The following is a 24,573-nucleotide window of genomic DNA, read 5'->3' on the forward strand; positions in this document are numbered from 1 at the left end:
TAGAAGCAGGCGGGCCTTTTCTGGCATCAATAATGACTTTATTTTATTATATCAAAATATTTATAACAGTGCAATATAAAACATCACTCACATTTACTTACATGTCTAATGCTGTGCACCAACGATGAGATTTCCTAGCTATTCGACTTATGCTGTGTACACACGGTACAATCCAGCATGAGATTTTGATTATATAGTCAAAATCGCATGCCGAATCGCACAGGTTTTTTACCTTGCGATCCCGATGCGCGCTCCCGTGGCAGCACAAATCGAAACCCAGATAGACAGGGCAGCAATGACTATATGGTGCAAATCTAATGCAGATAGCAAGAATTGTATGTAGATAGTACAGAGATAGCAAAGATTGTATAGCACTTGAATCTTTATCGAAATTGTCGAATAGCAAGGGAATAGTGTGTACACACCATAACTTATCCATACTAAAATGATATAATGTAAATAAATACACACATATACTATAATATACTGTATCTATAAAGTTCAAATTAATTGTTGAAATAGGTGTTTGGTTTTGTATAATATATAATTATCTATCTATCTATCCCTGACAAAGAAGCTTTATATATTGTAGCAGGATAGCAGGATCTCCCTGTTTAACCACGTAACAGCAGTTGTTCATAAATGCAGTCCAGGTTTTAATTGAGGTCAGGAATGAAATGCAGCCAAGTTAATTATTAGCACCTGTTAGCTGCCTTTAAGAATGTTGTTTGTATACAGAAAAATGGCTCCTGGTGCTGGATAAGCTCGCCAGGGGATGGGCTGGGGATCTGCGTGATCCTTGTCACATTATTGGGGGTATTCAATCTGGAGGACACGGCGGTGGAGCTTGCCGTTGACCCTGTCCCGTTCTCGGTTAGCTCGACAGAGAACATGCAGGCGGGATTCAATGTCCCGCCTGCAGTGGGACGAAACGGAGGCGTGGCCGGGAAGAGGCGAGCTGCAGCCGGCAGCTTGTCACTTCCCGGCCGTTCTCGGCAGAACGAGCCCGACAGCTTGTGAAGTCAGGCTTGTTCTGTCGAGATACCCTGCTCAATGCTGTCGAGAAAGACAGCATTGAATAGGGCCCAGCGGCCATCTCCCCCATGGGGAGAAGATTGCCTGTGATTGAATACTCCCCTTAATATTATATCTATATTAAAATATTCTAACTATAAACATATATAAAATACTCTAACTATATATATATATATATATATATATATATATATCTCATACACAGAAGCATAAATATATGATATAGCCAAAAACATTTCTCCTCCCACATGCTGGGTCACTCCCAGAAACTACAAAATACTTTCTCATACTGGCCAACACAGAGACGAGCTCAGGGAACATCCCGGCAATTAATTTTGACAAAGTCGCTGTCACATGCACAATTAAAAAGTTGAAAGCTTGTCTCTCTAATACAAATGTCTGTGCGCTGCGACTCACTGGTACAAAAAGACCCGAAACTTACTCATAATACTATCTGTTCCATTGGCAGGCGGCGTACAGGAAGAGTTGTTATAATGATTTGTGCTGCTACGGTGAAACGTGGACATTGGAGGAAGACTAGAATTGATCTCCGCTGAAGAGTGTGATGGATAGCTCTGTAAGAATGATAAACAAGGACCATATTTAACCAGTCATAATACAATGAAACAAACTCACAATGACGGAGCACATTCTAAGCTCTAGGCATCCTTAATGTTTACACATTTGCGTCTGATTTCCTTAATTTTTTTGTGGTTTTTCATGCTCCTTTCTTACGATCCCCCTTTGTGTTCCCGATTTAAATGGAGACTCAGGCATTATTGTAGATAACACGTATTCCAGACGTCTAAAACTCCTGTCTGTGATATCAAAGCGTGAGCACGTAGTTTCTACAAAAATTACTTCCTTAAAATTTTTTGAAAAGTGTTCAGGGGTAAATGTACGAAGCTTGGAGAAGTAATATCTATCCCCATAAAGAACGGTATGTGCCAGGTGGTAATGCACCAGCCAATCAGCTACAATATGTAAATTGCAGTAAGGAGCTGATTGGCTGCTGCATTATCACCTTGCACATAATGTTATTTATGGGATAGATACCACTTCTAAAAGCTCCATACATTTACCCCTCAGTGTTACAAAGTAATGTTATGCACCAGTGGCGTATGTATTATCGGTGCAGTGTGTGCGGTACACACCGGCCCCTGAGTCCAAGGGGGTCCGTTCTGCACCCATTTTTTAAATACTTACCCCTGGAGTCCCGCAACTGAAGCAGCAGTACTGCAGTAAATGCCAGAAAAATGGCTGCTGCGCCATCTTGCTGGCGATCTGTACATGAGTAATGGAGTCTGAGTGCTCTAGTGCTCATACAGTACTCCACACTGCTGCTGTTGCGGAAATGGACGGAAAAATGGCCCCGGCGCCTAGTAGGGTCTGAGCGCTCTAGTGCTCAGACCCGGCTACTACTGGCAGAGAGGGGTGGGCCCGGCCAGAGTAGGCTGTATACCAGCCTCCTCCTCTCTTAACGCCCGTTATGCACATTGCAAGGTAACAACGCTGGAAATTATAAAGAAAAAAAACACTTTATAAACCAAGAGGCCACAATCACTGTATGATGCGGCTCTTTTGCGGAGAACTCCTAGGTACTTGCCCTGTACACACTAGACCACCCGTGGAACCACCAATATCATTGATGATATCGCCGGTAGATGATATAGAGCAGACACACTGAATGATATCATTGCAGATATCGTTGAGTGGCGTCACTTATTGGCTACATAGCCAAAATTGACGCACAAGTTCAGCTGACAGGGGAAGGTATCGTCATTATCATTAACTACGCACGGGAGCGCACATCATTAATGACATTATGCATGCTCACTAGACAAGATTTTAAAAAAATAATGCTTATAAGGCCCATTGTCTATTTGCCCTGCCAAAAACTACACCTACCCTTATCCCTCACTGTTTCGCAGATTCTGCCCAACCCATCGACCGTGCAAAGTCCGTTGCCTCCTTGCAACGCAAAAGAACGTGCGCTGCAACAGACTTTGCAAAAAGGGCCGGAAAAAAATATACACACTGCAAAACTCTTTTGAAATTCCATGGAGTTAAGTCCTTTAGTTTGCGGCTTGCTAAACCAAAAGCCTTTACTGTAATTTTGAAAATATATATATATATGTATTCCCAAGCCATCCATTATGTGGACTTAACAGTATTAGAAGTTACTTTAAATTGGGAGCGTGGCTTTTTTGGGATTTTCCATAGACAGACAAGATCTTCCACTGTGTGCGGATAGTTGGTGCTCTTTGGGCTGGAGAGAACGACTTATCTAGTGCATTGCAACCAGACACCAAAATAAATCTGGGTTGAGGTGGATCTGTCATCAAACAAGAAACCACATAGATGTCCGTAAAACATCAAAGGAACATTTAACAAGTGTAGTATGTGCTAAAATCACAGCGGAATATTTGTGACCATCTGTTCATTCCTGTTCTTAAAGTGACAGTGGCACAGCGGCAAAGCCACTAAAAATCTTACTGGACCTGTCTTCCGCCCTGAGACTCTAACGGATTCAGGATGCGGTAAAGACGGGGAAGCGTTAAAAAAAAAAAAAAAAGCATTTATGGATCCAAGGGCACAATATTAATCTACGTAATCAAGGGGGAAATCACAGTAAAGGTCAAAACCGCCATTGGTGTTCTAGGCCTCACTATAGCCACTAGCCGATTCCTTCGCCACAGAACTTGCCCGGTTCCTAGTTGCTCACCTGGTTCCATGACATGACATGCATATATGTGGCTAACTACTGCTAAAAGATGTCATAACAGAAAGTGAAAGCAATTTTTGCAGGGACATTGATCGGTTTCAAACTTGCTGGATATAGAGAGAGAGGGAGCCGTGAGACAGAGATTGGAGGTAGGAGGGGATAGGGACTGGGGTGGAGTTTGTGGGCTAAAAACTCTCACAGCTCAAAGTGGAAGTAAATTGCCGAAGCCGTGATTTTGTTGGGCGTTTAACTAATTAGGATATAAAATGACGTTCTGATTCTGATTTTTTATTTTTTTTTATTAAATGGTGTATTTGCCCCAGGCAGGTACAAATACATAAAGTAAACTATATTTTTTATTGAATGGCCGGTTCTTAGACTGCTCAGCTGAGAGGATATAGCAGCGGAGAGAAAAATATCTACTCTTAATAAGGGAACGATCTAACTTTTATAGTCCGGTGACATGATAAGAGTCCCCTTACCAAACGGTCATGTGGATGCAGGTTGCAGTAGCTGCTAGACTGTGGAATATGAGAAGAATTGCCCAACATGCCTCCGTAGCCGGCTTGGTTCATCCCTCCGGAACTCCAAGGATCGCTGCTGTGGTGACCATCTGAAAACAGACAGGCCAATCGGCAATAAGAAAATGCACAGATAGAGAAACATCACGGCAAATAATTCTATGCTTTGATATTGACATAACCGTATTTATGTTTAAATTATAGGAAACAAATGTATCAGTTATAAAAGAAAGGCCAATGCATTGAACACAAATGACAGGAAGTGAAAGACATATTGTATCTGTAAGCAGCCAATGAATGGAGTGGGGGGAGGGGCTTGGTTGATGACTAATGTACAAGAGACTCAATATCTGTATAGCAGTCCTATAACTGCACCCATACACTATATACTCCTGCAACTGCGGTGCATGCCACCAAGCTTCACCTCCTCACCCTCCATGGTATTTAGATTTCATCTCTGTTGCTTAATTCTACTATATGTGCTGCCAATGCATTTTGATGTAGAGTCTTTTAGTACCCAGCCTGGAACTTCCTGGGAGTTGGGTTCCTGCTGGGAATTCTCCAATTCACTGTGGATTAATCAGCAACCACCAATGTGACTCCATGTTCCGCACCCAGCCCATAGTTTACCTAGAACCCAGCCCATAGGTTACCAGGAACCCTGATTTTTTTTCAGATTTTGTATTATATATCTTTTTACCATACTTACCTGGTCCCCTGGTGGTGCCCCGGTGGTCCCCCAGCTTCCACAGTAGGCTTCATGATCCCGGAGGATGCCGTGGACATCGGGGGACGAGGTAAGTATCAAAAGGGGTGGGGGAGGGGTATACCGAAAAATAAATAATTATATATATTCTGAAAAACCACGGTTTTCAGGATATTTCTGGGTTTTTGGAATACACAGATAAGGGGGACCTGACCTGAACTTCAGCGGAACCCCAAAAAACACAGTTTCACCTACCATAACAGAATTGGCATTATTTTTGAAAGCGCAACAATAATAGATACCGGAACTAAAAACTTTAAATATTAAAAAACACTTATCATAACAGGGCTACGCTGGAGCTACCTGCTACATGGTAACATTGTTGGTTTGGCGTATGGTCCGTTTTTCCAAACATCAAGTACCAGCCAATCAGCTTCTATCATTTTATAGCTCTTAACTGTCATTTTTAGAACACCACCTGTAAAGGCCATCAAACATCAGCTTCCCCAATCCGCTGACTGAATCTGCTGATAGGCAACCATTAATGATCGCAATCACGTTAAAAATCCTAGTTTTACCAATCCCGATTATTTTCAGTTGGGATAGGGGAATCAAGATTTTTAAAAGTGTTTAATGTTCCCGATTACCAGATCTGGTAGTCAGGGGATCGACAGTAGCGGAAAGAAATTGCAGATATATATATAACATGACCGCTAGGAGACGATTGGTTGGTACTTTAGTTCTCTCCAATATTTGATACATATGTCACAATTTGCCGGAAACCCCAGCGATAATAGAAGGCTAAGGTTGACAGGGTCGGATAGTCGTCAATGGGAAGATCTACAGTCAAAAGGTCAACATGAGTTTTTCACGCCCTCAAAAACATTTTTTTAAACTTTTATGCCTTTAGTATGCCCGGGGACCTAAATTTATATAGGGTTAAAATTTTACATTATACTTTTTCTCAGATTGAAAGGGAAATAAGGTGATAGAAAACAGGCTGGTACAGTAGGTTTGTGGGTCACTGAGGGCACCCAAACTACATAACTACAAACAGATTATAATAAGATAAATACAAGTAGATCCGCCGTCGCCACTCGCTATAAGAAGCCGGTCACTTAAGGAACCTGGTCTTGACTCGCTCCTTTCCCGCCCCTGGCCTGAAGTGAATTAATCTCAGGTTCGGAGCGGTGCTGGGGGAAGATCTGGCTCATCGCACAGAGCAGCTGAGCTCCGAGAGTTGTGTACATCAGCGTGTCAGCCCAACAGTTTTAACAAATAAATAAAGAATCAAACAACAAGTCAATAAATCAGCGGCATCTCGTTTGGCGGAGTCCAACTTTTTCCATGTTCCAGACTTTGTACAACACGTATTATTCCGTGACTGGAACTTATTAAAATTGCAGAGGGACATTGGAATAGTTTTGGTATTTCTGTCCTAGCTGGGGTCCGCAGAGCACAGTCAGCATTTACTTTGATGTTACAGAGACCCGTGTTTCTAAACTAAACAAGAGAGATAAAGGAGATACAGCTTGGCCAAATGACATTTAGTCAAGATCACTGGGGAAAAAATATAAAAATAACATTTTATATTATATTAGATCTATCTATATATTTCTATATTGACAGTTGGGATCCCAGCGGTCTCAATCCCGCCACTGAAATTTCGCCAGCTGACATTACCGCCAGCTGGAATCCAGGAGCACAGGGTCTATTCTCTCTCGTGGGGGTCCACAACCCCCATAAAGATGGAATAGAACCTTGTGGCAAGCAAAGCAAGCCCCCGCTGTCAAGATTTTAACCGAAAAATACATTTTTAAAATTAAATTGCAAAAAAATATTTCAAAAAAGGAGAAAAAAAAATGATTTCCGTTCTGTCCATGAGCACTCTGTCCCTAGTCATGTCTACATACAGCAGAAGTCGTTGCACGGGTGCTAAGGCAATAGAATGCGGACACATATGTCGTACCTTGCATGAAGAATGAGCTGGGGAAAGTGCTGGTGGCTGGTTTTGAGGATGGATAACCTGGTGAATCTCTGTTGTAGTCGGCAGTGCTTGCTGATGGGGCATAGACCTGCAAAACAAGGAACACAGCGATGAGTACTCAAGACAATGCACCCGGAACAGAGCTGCTAGGAACGCTACACATTGCAAAATCCTTCCAGCACTTCTTCATCTTTATATACACAACATTGATTTGTGAAAAGTCAATCACACACACACTACATAGTTTTAAATACAAAAATTCTGCAAAATGGAAGAAGGATATAGGGAGTATGAGCACACGAGAATGGGCCTCCAACGTCCTACACGGGGGACAAGCAAACGGACAGTAGAACCTTCAAACTGGAACTACAGTATGCCATTAAAAAGGGCAGGTAGAATGGAGACAGCTCTGTTGAGTTCCTTACACTGTTTTGCCGGCTACAACGACATACATAACGGTCCAGCCCTGGACTTGTGTAGGCGACCGGTACAATATAAGAGTTTCTATCCAACTAATGTCTTCTCCAACCAGTGGGGTCATGGTGCATGCGAGAATGAATGCTAGCCTTATTTTCCCAACCCTAGAACACTCCCTTCTTTCCAGTAAAGGGATATGTTCTATTAAATCTTTTATTTCAGGAACTTCTGTATCAATAGGACAAATAAAAGCGTAATGAAAACTCTATAATTCCAGGGGTGTTACTGTTCTTCAAAGACAGAAGAAAGAGAGATATTAAAACCTGGACGACTGGAAGACCACCAACACACAGTGCATTGGGGGGAGACACATCCCTTCTCACTGAATGCCTCATACATTCGTGCCATAAACTTTAACGCTTGCCAAAGACACACATTTTCTTTCTAGTTGAGCAGTACACAACGAGTTCCGTAGCCGTGTCTAAATAAAAATAGCACATTTATTTCTTGTTTATGCCGTATATAAACACAGTACGGTACAACAAAGGGTCAGCATTCATGCGGCTTAGTTTAAGAGTTTGTTCGTCTTGGGGGGAAATAACACGCACATACAAACACAGAGGGTTTTTTTTGTTTTGTTTTTAAAGTCCCCCCCCCCTCCTCCTCATTTTCTTTTATAAAATACTTCTTTCCAGATGGCCAGAAAGACTGAGGCGCTGTCATCTCGGTGATGAAAATGGATACCCTCCTGCCTCCATTTTGAAGCAGGCAGCAGATCACAGAATTGGCAGGCTGCCTGCTCTGACATTCGCCTGTCACAGCAAAATGAAGGGGAAAATTCCACCAATAAAAGACATCTGCAGATTTAACCGGTTCCTTGCCGCCAGGTTACGCACTTGGCAGGGGAAGAAAAAACATCATAGCAAAAAAAAAAAAATAATATATAAATATATATAAAACATTGTGTGTGTGTGTGTCTATATATTTGCATGTGTAATAAATATATATATATATTTATTTATTTATGACAGAAATCTCACATATCGCTGTATCTATTATTTTTCAGCGATTTGTTTTTTTAAGTGAATTACACAGGTATATTTTTCTAACTTAAAATATTAAGTATATCTGTTACTCTGTCTAACCAGCCAATGAAATACAGGACAACTTTAAAAAAAAAACACATCCTGGTGCGATCAGTGTTAAAACAATGGCCTATTGCTTCCTTCACCCGCTACGTCATTAATGAATGAAACAAAAGCCGATGGGTTTTTAGGCCAAGTAAACCAACTCACGGTGACTAATTGTCTGGACATTATCCTGGCCGCCACCAGAAAAAACACCATATCGCTTCTCAAAACATTTCTGCGGTCTTGTGTGAATACATGGGCGAGAAATGAGAACGGTAGGTGTGTGTACGGGGCTCAGGACAGATGCTGTGAGCACAAAAAAAAACGTCAGGTTTCAAAGGCAACGATTCAGTTCTGAACACATAGAGAACATATACTGTATCTACTATACACTCTGTACCCAGGACAAATACAGCTTCGGACTCACTGTGCTTCTACATTTGAAAAAATGTGCCAAGATTTTCGCTGGGGGAAGGGCTAGTATGGGTTAGCACAGCGAGAGGGACACATTTGCATAGGCGCAGCAGTATATGCAGGACCTGTGCAGCTGGGTGGAGGTAAGGAATTGGAAGAGGCGTAGGAAGAACTGCGCCTTGTTTTGTGGAGCAGTGAAAAGGTAAGGTTAATTAATAAGGCAAATTTGCATGGGTGCCGGGTGACTGCCCGACAGGGGGGGATCCCGACGGTCAGTATCCAGACGTCGGAATCCCAACTGCCGGTGCTCCGACGGGGGGGATCCCGACTCACAGGGGCTATTCTCCCTTGTGGACCCACACCACCCTGAGTTCCTGCAGTGTGCAGGAACTCACTGCATTAACGTAAGCAGATACGGTCAAGAGGTTAAGCTGTTGCTCAGACCTTACACTAGAATGGAGAAGAAATGCAATGAGACATTGATAGTGATAGTTGCCTGTGTTGTAACAGCAGTTCATGGTGGTGGTTTTGTTATAATGGTGTGGGAAAGGTCTTTCTTGGCACACTTAACTTGTTAAGTGGACTATAACTTGTTAAGTGTTCATTTGGCCTCTTCGTAGCCTGGTCACTCTCACTTGAACATCAAAAATTTGGAAACCACCCTCTTGAATTTTTTGTATTTGCATAGAACAGTCATTGGACACATACTTCTATGTGCTTAATAATTGCTCATACACAGGGCCCGGTAAAAAGGATTGCGGTCAATGGGAGGGGCATGGCCAACAGGAGGGGGTGTGGTCCCCTCCCACCCCCCCCCCCCCCCACACACACACGCACTCACTGGCATTGCAATGCTTAGGAAACATATAAGTAGGTTGGCGGGGTCTTTCCAAAAATAGTTTTCATCCCACTGGTTGGGTACGTGGGCAAAGCAAGTTACCAGCTTTAGAATCCAGTTATTAGAATGCTTGATACACCTACATAAATGAGTGGTTTAGTCAGTGACAGACTCCCCAGATCTGTAAATATTACAATGCCGGGTATGCCAAATACGTCATTTTGCTGGGTAATAGCCCTAATATTTTTTTTCTTTATACCAAGTATCCACGGGAATCTGTAAATATTTACAGGAGTACCAGTTTTCGTACAGAGTTACCCTTTCTCATCACTAGGCCGAAAAAAGTGTCAGTAATGGCCCACAACGTAGCATCAAAATCTAACCCTCAGTTTGCCAGCTTGGTAAAGCTAAAATAATTTACTACTAATAATTTTCACATACAAAATTAGTAGGTCACTTTGCCCCCTGTAGGAATGGACTAATCCAGTGGTTCCCAACCTGGGGTGTCTCAGGACACTTGCAGTAGAGCTCTGAGTTGGTGTCCCAGGACAAATTAAAATGATTAATGAACAATAATATACCAGGAAAAAACAGCGCTATCAATGATAAAATGTGGACAAACAGAAGCAAATCCCGTCCCTCACCATATAACTGACCCTAAGGATGACAAAAACACAATTTACTTAATTTAATATTTTTTTCTGAATTTATCAAGAATTAACATTCGGCCTAGAGGGTGCTGTGAAAATTTTTGGATGCTCAAGGGCACCAGGAATCAAAAAATGTGGGAACCTCTGGTCTAATCCAAGCCAAAATAAAAAAAAAAGGTAGGGGGGATTATACCCCTTTCTACCGATGCAATAACAAAGGTTAGTGCTTGGTCTACTCGGGCTGCGGCTGGGTGTAAAAGGGTGACTTGGGTCACTTTGAAAGCCTATGGAGAACCGGCTCACCAGGGCTTGGAGATTATGTCATCTTCAAGAACCGGCAGAGCATCACAGATAGACAAATGTCCATGACCACCACATGTTCTATCATCAAGTGGTAACCAGCCTTATTTCATTTTTTTTTAAGATTTAATAGACAAGTATGTGGTTGATACACAATTGGCTTTAGATAGTGTACAATATAATCCGAGAGATATACATTGGCACGGCTTCTCAAAAATGATCAAATAAAGTAATATATAATGAAAACATTAATGGGAACGCAACTATTATAATAAAACGGTATTTTGTTTCTCATTAAATATATTGCAAGATAAAGGACACGGAACACAGAATTTTACGGACCTAGTTCCTTGGCATGGAGTAGACAATTGGCCAAAAGCAGCCTGGATTTCATACTCTAAATAAATCCAATTACGTCAGCAAGAAATATAATGAAAAAAACAAAAACAGTGCTTAAAAAAAAAAAAGTTTCAATGAAAAAAAAAGTATAATGCTAAGAAATCTGCAACAATGTACAGTACAATAATCGCTCAATCACCCCGGCGACGCTGCATCGCATCCAGGCTTGCTGGCGGACTTGATGGTCCTCTGCGCTGTTAGAATAAAAGACAAGCGTAACCATGGGAACACCTGGAATCTCTCCATCAGATGATAATTGTCTACATGGAGTTGGCAGGATTGTTATCTCTGAAGGAGTTACATTTGATTTGGTGTTAAGAAAACAAGTGATTGACATAATTCAGCGACCGCTGGAAATGATTCTATTACACCTGAGCATAGACCTCTTCCGGCGTGCACGGATCTGGTCAAGGTACGAGGTGTCCTGGTGGATACAGTACTACAGGAGGCTGCACTGTTGTACCGACTGTCGGGATTCCTAGCATTCTAAGGCCACTAAATGATCTCTTTTATATGGTAAACATGATTGCAACAGGTTCTGTGGCTGGCTCACAAGGTTTATGAGGAATTCATTAGAGCAGGACTCCATGAAAACACTTTTTCTTCTGGTTCAGGAGGTACTTCAGGAGCTCATTGTCACACTATACTTTGTCCACCTTCCTCCTAGCCAACAATAGGACCAGGGCTGACGTGCTGCTGAGTCTTTCCAGTGAGCTCATCTCTCGGCCTGTTGACCTGGGTTATTTATAGGGGTCACTTACTGAAATGATGAGTAGGTAACCCTATAATGTAACAGCATTCTGCAGAAAGGGCCATGAACACAGGGTGTGTGGCCACTATGGTCATCAGACAGTTATGCTGATGAAGCAGTGAAGAAACCCTGCAAGAGATTCTATTTAGCCTTCGTGAATGTTAGCTTGGACCCCACCAGAGTAAGGCACTCCATATACAGTATGATTGGGGCACAATAACCTCAATGGAGGCGGTAAGAGCAGAGCCTACAGAAACTACATCCAATACAGTGGTGAAGCTTAGGTTGCAACATATTGATATGTACAACCCAATGTGGTCACTCTATAGTGCCTGAATCCATCCGGAATGTACATTGGAAAGCTCCCGGAGATCGTTATTCACACATTTAGAGAGCTTAACCCAGCGGAGACCTAACCGGTCCTCAAGATCTACCAAAAGTCCATGTTTTCCAGGCCACCTATGGATCTGTGGAATGTGTTGATTAGGAATGAGTGCAGCACAGGTTTGACAATGTGACCGTAATACCCCTTTCAAACCGCAAAAAAAGCCAGGTCAATACCGGGTTGTTGCCAGGTCGCCGTGCGGTGTGAAAGGGCCATTTCGAATATCCCAGGTCCAGCAACCCAGAAATCCGACCTGGGATAAAGAAAAAGTGTTATTTCCGGGTCGGACCCGGGTTGCTGGGCAGTGTGAAAGGGTAACCTGAGTCGAGCAACCCGGGTCCTGTTCACTTCTATGGAGGAGGCAGCAGCATCACCTCAGTGCTGCCTCCTCCCCTGCCTGATACGCCCTACAGATGATGTCAGCGACCCAGCCGGGTCACTGTGAGCAGCTAAACACCAAGGAGGAGGAGGCGCTGATGAAGCTATAGAGGGAACCGGAAGTGATGCAACGTGGTTCATCTTCGCGGAAACGGAAGAGGTCTTCCTCTCTTTCCGCCATTGCCAATATTATTTTCAAGTACCCCAAACCGGTCTGAATCGTTCCCCTGAGGGTACACATACCAAGGGTTGGGAACCACTGCCCTAGGCCTACCTCAGCATGGTACATAAATACCACCACTAGTGATGCCAATCCTGGGGCATTTTTTCAATCCCAGGATTGGCCTCCCCAATGAAAAAAAAAAAAACCCAGAGTGCTCAGACGCTGCATTTTTTTTTTCATTGGGGAGGCCAATCCCGGGATTGAAAAAATGCCCCAGGATTGGCATCACTAGCTGGGTATATGTGTGTATGACTGATATTGACCTGACATGGTGGTATTTATGTACCATGCTGAGGTGGCTGAGGTAGGCCTAGGGCAGTGGTTCCCAACCCTTGGTATGTGTACCTTCAGGGGAACGCTTCAGACCGGTTTGGGATACTTGAAAATAATATTGGCAATGGCGGAAAGAGAGGAAGACCTCTCCCGTTTCCGTGAAGATGAACCACGTTGCATCACTTCCGGTTCCCTCTATAGCTTCATCAGCGAATCCCTGTGCTTTTGCCGACCAGCAATCCCATAGAAGCTAGAGTACCCCAAGCTGCCCCCAGACATCAGCAATAATCTGCCCTGCGCTGACACAGGTGGAGGAAGCAGCGGCATTAATCCTACAGCCATTAGCGGGAACACCAGACAGAGTACACAGCCAGCGGGCAGACACAGAGGGACCGGATTCCTGACCGCACACTACTCCTCCACTACCGGAGACAGTACACAGCCAGCCGCCAGACACAGAGGGACCCGATTCCTTACCGCACACTACTTCTCCGCTACACCCTAATATAAGGACACACATACCGCTCACTTCCACTCCACTCATAAGTACTGTGGATATATATCAAATTGAGAAGAGGGGGTACTCCTAAATTAAACGCCTAATCAAGGGGTACGGGAGAGAAAAAAGCTTGGGAACCGCGGTTCTAGAGTATCATATAATCTATATGATAGATTGACCCGTTATAGAACCACTTTGACAGTTATTTTTTTAAACAACCGGTTTCCATACAATTTGGTGCCCCACTCCTGCTGTGGGTACAACACGCCTGGGATGGGGGAGGGGGGTTATTTTAGCAGTCCCAGGCCCCACAGTTTCTGCTGGCGGTCCCGCTGGCTGCTCCTGCACCTTGCCTATAAATGCACTCTCAGCCTGGTCAGTAATATAGCCCTAACTGCATTCAGTATGCACAATCCTACATACTGTACTGTAATCTGTGAAATATAAAATCAACGCTCTTTTACAAAGTTGGTAACCCAAGGCAACAAGCCGGATTCCACAAACCGCAGATCAGAATACAGTGCTTTTCTGAAAACTTCAGCTGTTGTCAGTCTTGGCACTGCCAGCCTTACCGAGGGTGAAACAGGTGGTACCCACCAATATCTTGCCAAGAAAATCACACATTCAAATCCGATTAACTGCATTCAATTACCAAATAGGAGCGTAACACAAAGTTAGGGTGACAAACACAAGAGCCGTGGCACGAACGATTATTAACGTAGATATGACACAGGTTACCGTCTAATGTGGTCTAGATGTGACAAATTGGTTGTACTGGGAAACCAAACGAAATGTAAAGACACTGGATATATAGCAGGGGACCTCGTACACTAAGAGGGCAAGCCTTTGTGACCGCACGGGCTGAGCATCATGGGAAATGTTCATCCGTACAACCCCAATGATTCTCTCCCATATGGCCTGTGCAGATTAACAACACAGACTTTGCGTACTGCTGGATAACCCATGAATCTGCAGAATACTGCGGCGGATCCCCAGGCACACGTACATTTTCCTTTCCTGCAGCGTAACAGTAATGAGATAAAGTTATCTGAGAGCCCCCCCACCCCCTTGTTTTGTAAGCAAACGAGGACCGGCTCCCGGCTGGCAACAATGCCGCATTAACCTTATTAACATTGTGTCCTCTTTTCAGAATGTAAACAATTAACAGTTTATTTTTAATTGTTGGCAGATCGGTTAGATGCGAACTGCACACTTTAAAGCCGCGGTTAACCCCGTGGATCCTGTGCAGAGGACACGATTCGGGCAGAGCTGCTACATTTACTGGGAGTGACACATGAGGGGGGGGGGGGGGGGGGAGTAAAATGGCAATTGGGGATTATTTGGGCATAAGCTCCAACACAAGCTGAAGTGGCTGTATGACCGGCTCTGGGCGAGATGTACTAAGCAGTGGCGTATTCATAATGGGTGTGTTGCACGGTGCACACAGGCCCCTGATTACCAAAGGGGCCCACACACTACCCATTTTTAATACTTACCCCTTCAGAGTCCCCCGATGAAGGCAGCAGTGCTGCTGGAGTCAATGAAAAAATGGCCGCTGCGCCATTCTTTCTGGAGGTCTAAGGGCGCTAGTGCTGAGACTCTATTGTTCCGCTGGGCGGGGCCCTGCAGCCAGTACAGAGTAGTGGGCCCTCGCGGAGAAGGTTGCTCATGGGGCCTCCTCGTCTCTTAAAGGACCCCTGGGTACTAAGCCTTGAAAAGTGATCAAGTGGAGAGTGATAAACCACCAACCAATCAGCTCCTAGCTGCCATTTTCAAACAGCCTGTAGTGTGACAGTAGGAGCTGATTGGCTGGCGCTTTATTACTTTTCAAGCTTAGTACATCTGGCCCTGTATCCTGTACATTGGGAATCTCGGGGTGTCTCTGGCCAATGGGACGCAAACAACACGATGTTCTTCTCTGGTTTATCCAATACAAGGAACGGATAGAAGAGAACCAAATACCTACTCAATTCCTGAAAGCCTGTAGAACAGTAGGAGGAAGTCATTCAGAAACGGAGTTTAGGAATGAATGCCTGTTGCACTGCACTCTCAGTCTCGATGTGAACACTTTCACAGGTATTAATCTGAAGAGGAGGGTATAGGCGAGGTGGCGATGACACATTTCCAAAATATATAAGCTGCCCCATGCCATACGTAAGGTCAGGTCTGGCATAGAATAGCAAAATATTATTTAAAGGGACAGATGGGATTTTACATTTTTAAATAAGCCTAGCACATCCTTACCCATTGACGTCATACTGTTCAAATACTGCCCTGGGTTTCTGCGTGAACATTGGTAGAACGGTTTCCGCGCTGTAATCTGGGTAAAATCAGTTATGTAGGTAATAAGCTCCACCCCCTGCCCCCGAGCACGTCACTACAAACTACCACCAGGAATACCCACCTCCACCCCTCTATTGTGTTTTATTTCATGTTCATTTTTGTTGCATTTTGGGAAGGTACTAATGGCGCAAATTAAGAAAAAATTGGCTTTATTCTTTAAGGTGCTGGTTCTTAGTCGCTATTCCGGCCAGTTCCTGTGACTGGAAATCCTATGTGAACATTCGCTGCTTGTCTGTCTCCGAGGAGTGTATGGTCACTGGTATTACCTTTTTGACTTCCTGCCTGAAGTCCGCAGGAAATATATTCACTGTCCAAATGCCCTGTTACAGCCTTCTCCAGAGATGTCCATTCAGCCACAAGTGATAAGAGAATGAGGGGTAGTTGTAAGATGCAGTGAAAAAGAGTGGGGAAATGAGCCTGTGGAGAAGTTGTCTATGGCGACCAATCAGCCGAGACTTATCTTACAGAATGCACTTCATAAATGCGTCTTCAAAGCTGATTGGTTGCCAACCGAAACTTCTCTACTGGCAAAACTCTCTTTCAACTGATCTCCCCCTCATACCCCTTTTCACATCACTAAACCGGGTCAGACGGGGATCAATATCCAGGGTCCAATCCCGGCTCTGGTGCTGTCACACTAAACCCTTCTTTTAACCCGGGTCAAATTGCTGAGTTGGTCAACCCAGGATATAAGCAGTGGTGCTTATATATGGAATCTTGGAGAGAGATAAAGTACCAGCCAATCCGCTTTTGTAGCTTTACATGTTCAGGCCATAACCCGCCGTGACGTTATCATGTTTTATGATCACTTTCAGGTGAGATGGTAATGATATGGGGATTCAGTATGAAATCTCGGCGGGCGGGATCCCGGCGTTCAAAATCCCGACGCCGGAATCCCGACCACCGAAATCCCGACAAGGGGGGGACTTGGATCGCCACGCAGCAGGCCCGGTGCCTCGCTACGCAAGCTAATTTATTCTCCCTCCAGGGGTGTCATGGACACCCACGGAGGGAGAAAGTGTCGGCATTTCGGCGGTCCGGATTCCAGCGTCGGGATTCTGAACGCCGGGATCCCGACCGCCGGGATTTCAACTGCATCCCTGATATGGGACTTTTTTCGCTAGCGTATACCTGTTTTTGACGGTTGTTTTTGTAATTAAGTGCATGGTATTCCCTTTGTGAGGGGAGGGGGGGGGGGTGCAGTTTGTTCCAGGTCACTTTGATATGGGTTAGGGTCAGAGCCTGTTTCCTGGGCTGACCTATTCCAGGTCTACAGCACCAGGCCATACTCGTTTCACAGCAGGTCCCTAACTTAAGCCACATGCTGCTGGGGATGGTTAGAGGGGAGGGTGGAGGGGGGGGGGGGGGATGATGAAAAGCGCAGCCCCTCATGTGAAGTGCATTACCAGACCAGCGTGGATAGGGGCCAGGAAGGAAAACCCACCCACCTCAGCCTGCGTTTATTCTATCAACCTGCAATTGTATCAATCAAAACCAGATGTCGGCCTTTCCAGATCTTTCTCACAGGACAAACATGCAAAACGGCCCAGGGCCTGGCCTTGCCATCAGATGGTAATTGAGAGCATATGACACACAGAGCAGACTATGCCGAGCCCTCCTCCCCTCTCCCCAGCCCCCCCCCCCCCCCTCCTCCTCCTCCATTGAGTGAGAGAGGGATGAGGTTGCAGGTCCCGCTGAGTCTCTAAGTGCTGGCTGCACCATATAAAACAAGTGCGCTGGGCTGCAGTAACCACCTGTAGGTTCCAGGGAGGAGGGGGCTTCATTTCTACCACATGTCAGCCCCCTGGAGAGGAACACCAGGTAAAAGGTCAATAGGGGCTAATAAAGATGCCTGTCCGATGCAGCGGGAGCACAGGTGCAGGTGGCCGCAGTCTGCCAAGTGTAACTGGATTTCTGCAGCCACTGCATGGAAACAATATCTTAGGTAAAGTACGCAGAGCGGTCCCACCGCAGGTTATACTCTATATGGGACTGTGCGGCGGCATAGCAGCAAACTGTGCCAGGCGTTAAATCAGAGGACGGTAAACTGCGGCTATGCAGCTGTGTGGCACTGCAAATCCCAGCATGCCAACCAGAACATACAAGCGGGGGGAGCATGCAAGGGCTTGTACATCCCAAGCACACGTTGGTCCTTTGTTTTCATTTATTTTTAAAAATTCTGATAAACTTGTAGCAATTTCGAATGTATACAATTCCTATCAGTATTACAAGAGACCTTACAGGGGGGGCATAAGCCGCTACAGCGCAGACATAACATGCGCCACCTGCTGCCTTGCTGAATGCAACACCCCACGAACCCCACCCCCTGCTGGTGCGAATCCCCTCACCCAGGTTAAAAAATAATTAGATGGTTGGTGTTTCTACCACAGTCTGGTCTGTATTGATACAGACCAGACCACCAGAAGCACCAAAGCAGACAGCGACACCCCAGGCAGGAAAGAGGAACTACACGGATGTAGCATAACCACTAGGGTCACTATTGCTGCAGTGTGTAATCTAGGATTCAAACTGACTGCTTCCCTCAGTCGACCGCATAAGAATTAGGTTAGGACTTCACAGGCAAATTTAAGCATCTGTGATCAAAAGTCATAAAATTAATTAAACAAAAACAATGCAATTTTTGTGTGCTTAATCTCTAGAGATTAATCACCCAAAGGCAATAAAACCTTCTTACATTGTTTGTAAAGAGCATTTTCTTCTCAGAATCCCCAGAATGAGCAATTAATTGCTCACCCTATCACAGCGCGTAAGAAGAATTAATCTCCTGAAGTTCACACGTGGCACGGTTGATGAACTGTGCGAATGAAGGAAACCATTGCACTGGGAAGCACTAACACTTCATTTGTGTAGCATAGCGCATAGGAAATAATGAGTTACAAAGTGTGCGACCTCTGTTGGCTCTCTCTCTCTCTTGCTTTGACACCATGGCTCGGCTATCATTATACACAGTACTAGTCCTAGCGTCTTGATGACCACCATAAAATACAATACAAGAGTATCCTACTGGCACCTACACAATACAAAGGCCATCCGAGTGAGAGTCATACAATACAGAGAGCATCATACAGACCAGCCACACAATACAGATTATTTTATTGACCACCATTCAAGGCGGGTGCAAACTCAAATAAGTTGACGGGTTCCTGAATTGGGGACAGTCAAGCTATTAATTGTAGAATTACTTATAACCAATCTGACTCTGTTGGCGCTCCCCCAAATCCTTTTGCCCTAGGATGCAGCCTGATCAGCGGCGGATAACAGGGTGGATGGTGAAAAAATGTGCCTCTTATGATGGTTGTAAATCACAAAACCATATGTAGGGGGGTTTTCAATACGGGATTCCGACTGATGGGAGTGGGAATCCCGGGCCGTTTTCATTTCTTCTGACTAAAACACGACATCCGGAGTACAGTGTTCCGGCTGTCGAGTGTCAGAAAGTCTGCGGTTCGGCGAAACCAGGACCCGGATTGTCGAGCAATGGCCGTGAATTCGACAATCTGGTGCCGTTTACAGTCAAAGCAGATCCAACTTTTTTTTTATTTTAGTCGGATCCGTTTTGTCGGAAACTGCCTTAAATGCCGTCAGTATGGCAGCATTGAAAAGGCGAGTGATCACCTTTAACAAGGTCTACACTTTCGTTGAACGAAATAAGCTGCCTTCAGAAAACCACATCCCCTGCACGTCTTCGAACCCTCGGTTGCATGAACCCTCATGCGGTTGCATGAAATGGAAATATTTCCCAGATGGAAGAGCTGAAAGAAAAAAGAAAAATCCTCCAAATGTCACCGAGGCCAGTTCCTCTCCCAAAAAGAAACATCGCTTCAACTCTGTGATGTCATCCGAAGACTAGAAAAATAAATCGAGGCAGTTTATTTTTATATATTCTGGTTTCTGTCTCGGAGTGCTCGCATAATCAAACACAGCCTGATCAATACCATGTTTGTTTGGCGTACATTAAACAACTAGAAAGACATCCACAGAACAGGACCTCTATTGTAAGCACTTGGCATCATGAGAGACAGAACTCGTATTGTGATGAAGAGAAGGGACCGGGCAGAACTGAGTGGGTCTCGTGTGAAAGTCGTGTCTTTTATTCTTTAATCGTTGCAGAAATAGGAGGAATTTACAGCTTTTCGGTCTGGTGTGGAACACATCAAGTGCGTGGCAGCATCTTCTTGCGTCCCTGGAGTATGACTCCAAAGGTTCGGGAATTCAAGGATGATACATGGTATAAACACAACAGAAATTAGGCCACAAACACCAAAAATAGGGCCCCGGTGAAGCAGAAAGAACACCTTCAGCTCGATGTAGCACACCAGTCCCCTGCAGGAGGGTGATTTATAACTGTTTGTGGGCCACGGGGATCCGCAATCTATCAATATCACCAGGGTCCTTTAGTCATGACATCATTTTAGGTAAAATAGTCCAAGTTCTTTTTATAAATAAAACACAATATGTAACTTTATGTTTTTTATTTATTTATTTTGTAACTGGAGTATTAGTATTATTACCAGTTATTTATATATAGCGCACACATATTCCGCAGCGCTGTACAGAGAATATTTGAGCACTCACATCAGCACCCTGCCCCACGAGCTTACACTCTATATTCCCTACCACATGTACAGGCACACAGACATTCTAGGGTTAATTTTATTGGCAGCCAATTGAGCTACCAGTATATTTTTAGATTGTGGAAGGAAATCGGAGTACACAGGGGGAAACCCACGCAAGCAGGGGGAGTACATACAAACTCTGCACAGTTATTAAACCATGACCCCATGAGTATAGGGTAAATGTAGACGCCTTTATGATCTAGAGGTGTGTTTCCAGCGAGTCTGCCAGATATTTTAAAGTGGCATTATTTAAAAGACAACGCCAACTTCGCCTTATATGCGGTTAGTGCTTTAATTCTTTGGGCGGACTCGCGGGAAAGCCGACTAATTGTGCCCCACTCAGACTATTACTATGTGGAGGTGGATGCCAGTGTGAGCCTTGGTCATTCTAATTTGATTATACAGGTGGGACCTAGAAGAGTCACACATACTAATAAACAAATCTATTATCCTATGCACGAGCGTTATCATGGTATTGCTATTGTATCGGTGGAGTTATTGAAAGCGGCAGAACACCCTCCCACGCACCTCCAAAACTAGCAGCGATAAGGATCTTTGGAGCAAGTCAGTGCTCGGAGAAATGTCTGGAAATAACAAAGTGGAAAGAACAAAAAACATTAACTTGAAAGGTTTCATGGCGATTGGTGGTAAGAAATACACAAGCCAATCTCCGTGCAGGTGTTCTTCCCCTAAACACAGCATACGAAAGATTCCCCGTTCATTGACTCTGTATTGAAACCGGTGCTGATAGTTTCCAAAAACAAACAAGTGGCATGTGCTTCTAGTCACAGGGGTCAGTGTAGTGAATGCGGGGTCAGGGGAATTAGGCTGCAGGTGTCTGGGAGATATCGCTTCCTCCCGAGGGAATATGTGGAATATGTTCAGGGAATTCTAAGACTTCTAAAATATCCATTTTTTTTCTCTTCCCCTGGTGGAGCTGGGCAGGGGGAAGGGGGGCTGGAGCGACCGCTCTATAGATCAGTGCACACGCATGCACCCTTCTTGGCTTTCGTAGTATGCTCACACCATGCACGCAATGAAACCACGAATATATATCCAAAATACAGATGTGTGGGAAGGATTTACTATCTGTGCGTTTCAACACAACAACTGGAATTAATGCTAAAGCATTGATTCTTGTTCCCATGTTAAAAAGTAATGGGCAGCATTTTAAACACATATCTACCCCCAGGAATATCAATAGAATGGGGGATATTATACTTACACACATGATCACTAACTACTACTGGGAGGAACACTGCTACACAAGGTAAGTGGGGAAAGTCATACATACAAACAAGATAATGAAGTACTTATGTGGTAACTGTGAGGAGTGCTGCTGCAACACAAGCTAATTTGGGGCGCATCATATATACAAACAGGCTCCCCATGTACTGCTACAGTCACTGCAAGGGGCACTGCTACACACGGTACTGAGGAGGGGAACATCATACCATGTACTGCTACAGTTACTGTGAGGAGCACTGCTACACACAGTACTAAGTGGGGGGAACATCAAATGTTGTACTGCTACAGTCACTGTAAGGAGCACTGCTACATACAGTACTGTGGATGGGGAACATCACACTATATACTGTTACAGTCACTGAAAGGAGCACTGCTACATACAGTACAGAGGAGGGGAACATCACACCATGTACTGCTACAGTCACTGTAAGGAGCACTGCTACATACAGTACTGAGGAGGGGAACATCACACCATGTACTGCTACAGTCACTGTAAGGAGCACTGCTACACACAGTACTGAGGAGGGGAACATCACACCATGTACTGCTACAGTCACTGTAAGGAGCACTGCAACATACAGTACTGTGGATGGGGAACATTGCACTATGTACTGCTACAGTCACTGAAAGGAGCACTGCTACACACAGTACTGAGGATGGGAACATCACACCATGTACTGCTACAGTCACTGAAAGGAGCACTGCTACACACAGTACTGAGGATGGGGACATCACATGTTGTACTGCTACAGTCACTGTAAGGAGCACTGCTGCACACGGTACTGAGGAGGGGGACATCACACCATGTACTGCTACAGTCACTGTAAGGAGCACTGCTACACACAGTACTGAGGAGGGGAACATCACATGTTGTACTGCTACAGTCACTGTAAGGAGCACTGCTATACACAGTACTGAGGAGGGGAACATCACACCATGTACTGCTACAGTCACTGTAAGGAGCACTGCTACACACAGTACTGAGGAGGGGGACATCACATGTTGTACTGCTACAGTCACTGTAAGGAGCACTGCTACACACAGTACTGAGGAGGGGGACATCACATGTTGTACTGCAGTCACTGTAAGGAGCACTGCTACACACGGTACTGAGGAGGGGGACATCACACCATGTACTGCTACAGTCACTGTAAGGAGCACTGCTACACACAGTACTAAGTGGGGGGGGGGGCATCACATGTTGTACTGCTACAGTCACTGTAAGGAGCACTGCTATACACAGTACTGAGGAGGGGAACATCACACCATGTACTGCTACAGTCACTGTAAGGAGCACTGCTATACACAGTACTGAGGAGGGGAACATCACACCATGTACTGCTACAGTCACTGTAAGGAGCACTGCTACACACAGTACTGAGGAGGGGAACATCACATGTTGTACTGCTACAGTCACTGTAAGGAGCACTGCTATACACAGTACTGAGGAGGGGAACATCACACCATGTACTGCTACAGTCACTGTAAGGAGCACTGCTACACACAGTACTGAGGAGGGGGACATCACATGTTGTACTGCTACAGTCACTGTAAGGAGCACTGCTACACACAGTACTGAGGAGGGGGACATCACATGTTGTACTGCAGTCACTGTAAGGAGCACTGCTACACACGGTACTGAGGAGGGGGACATCACACCATGTACTGCTACAGTTACTGTAAGGAGCACTGCTACACACAGTACTGAGGAGGGGGACATCACATGTTGTACTGCAGTCACTGTAAGGAGCACTGCTACACACGGTACTGAGGAGGGGGACATCACACCATGTACTGCTACAGTTACTGTAAGGAGCACTGCTACACACAGTACTGAGGAGGGGGACATCACATGTTGTACTGCAGTCACTGTAAGGAGCACTGCTACACACGGTACTGAGGAGGGGGACATCACACCATGTACTGCTACAGTCACTGTAATTAGCACTGCTACAGTAACAGAAAGTCATATACACAAACATTTCTATTAGGCAGCGGGTACAGTAATTATGAAATGCTCTGCAACACTGAATAGCAATGCTGTGTAGTTTAGATAAAACCTGGTAGGCCCGCCCACAATCCTGCTGTCGGAGGGCAGCCCGCCCACATTTGTGATGTTGGCGGCCCGTCCACATTCAAAGTGCCCCCTAACCAACATTCATTGTGCCTCCTTTCACCTGGTGCCCTGCTGTGACCCTGGAGGGAGCCTTAAAAAACAAAATTGTAATTGTAAAACTTTGCTACACACACAGGGTCATATTTATTAAGCCCGGTGAAGTGATAAAGTGGCCAGTGACAGAGCACCAGCCAATCAGCCCCTAACTGTCAGTTTCAAAACACATAATGTAAAATGACAGTTGGGGGCTGACTCGCTGCATTAACACCGGCCACATTATCACTTGACCAGGCTTTAGAACAAACTGAGGAAACATGACCGTAAAGGCACATTCACAAGTGCACAACTTTGTAAACCACCATAAGGAGCGGCGTATTAACTTATTGAATAAAATCAATAGGGAGGGACAATAAAGTTTAAAAAAAGTCACAACACACGAATAGATGACAAGTGTGGCCAGCTTATTTAGATCATGCCGTCACTGCAACGGTCATACAAGTCCACAGCCCCTTAAATAACCAGTGGAGGTACTGTATTCCAGTATAGCGTTCCGACTTCCCAAACGTGCTTAAACATCATTGATAGGGTTTCAGAATGA

The 24,573-nt window shown here is 44.8% G+C and overlaps 1 protein-coding gene across 19 annotated transcripts in view; it reads right to left on the reverse strand.

The window, feature by feature from the left end:
* Positions 1-24,573, reverse strand: part of TCF4 (transcription factor 4) — a 329,034-nt gene that overhangs the window by 40,234 nt on the left and 264,227 nt on the right. For all 19 annotated transcript variants that reach the window (XM_083155221.1, XM_083155222.1, XM_083155213.1 and 16 more), the window contains 3 exons: positions 6,957-7,062; positions 4,243-4,373; positions 1,478-1,610 (listed from right to left, as the gene is read on the reverse strand). In XM_083155221.1, the coding sequence (XP_083011347.1) occupies positions 1,478-1,610; positions 4,243-4,373; positions 6,957-7,062 (370 nt within the window). The remainder of the gene's footprint in view (positions 1-1,477; positions 1,611-4,242; positions 4,374-6,956; positions 7,063-24,573) is intronic.

This window comes from Crinia signifera, chromosome 1 (assembly GCF_055691185.1).
Source record: "Crinia signifera chromosome 1, ASM5569118v1, whole genome shotgun sequence".
Classification (NCBI taxonomy): Eukaryota; Metazoa; Chordata; class Amphibia; order Anura; family Myobatrachidae; genus Crinia; species Crinia signifera.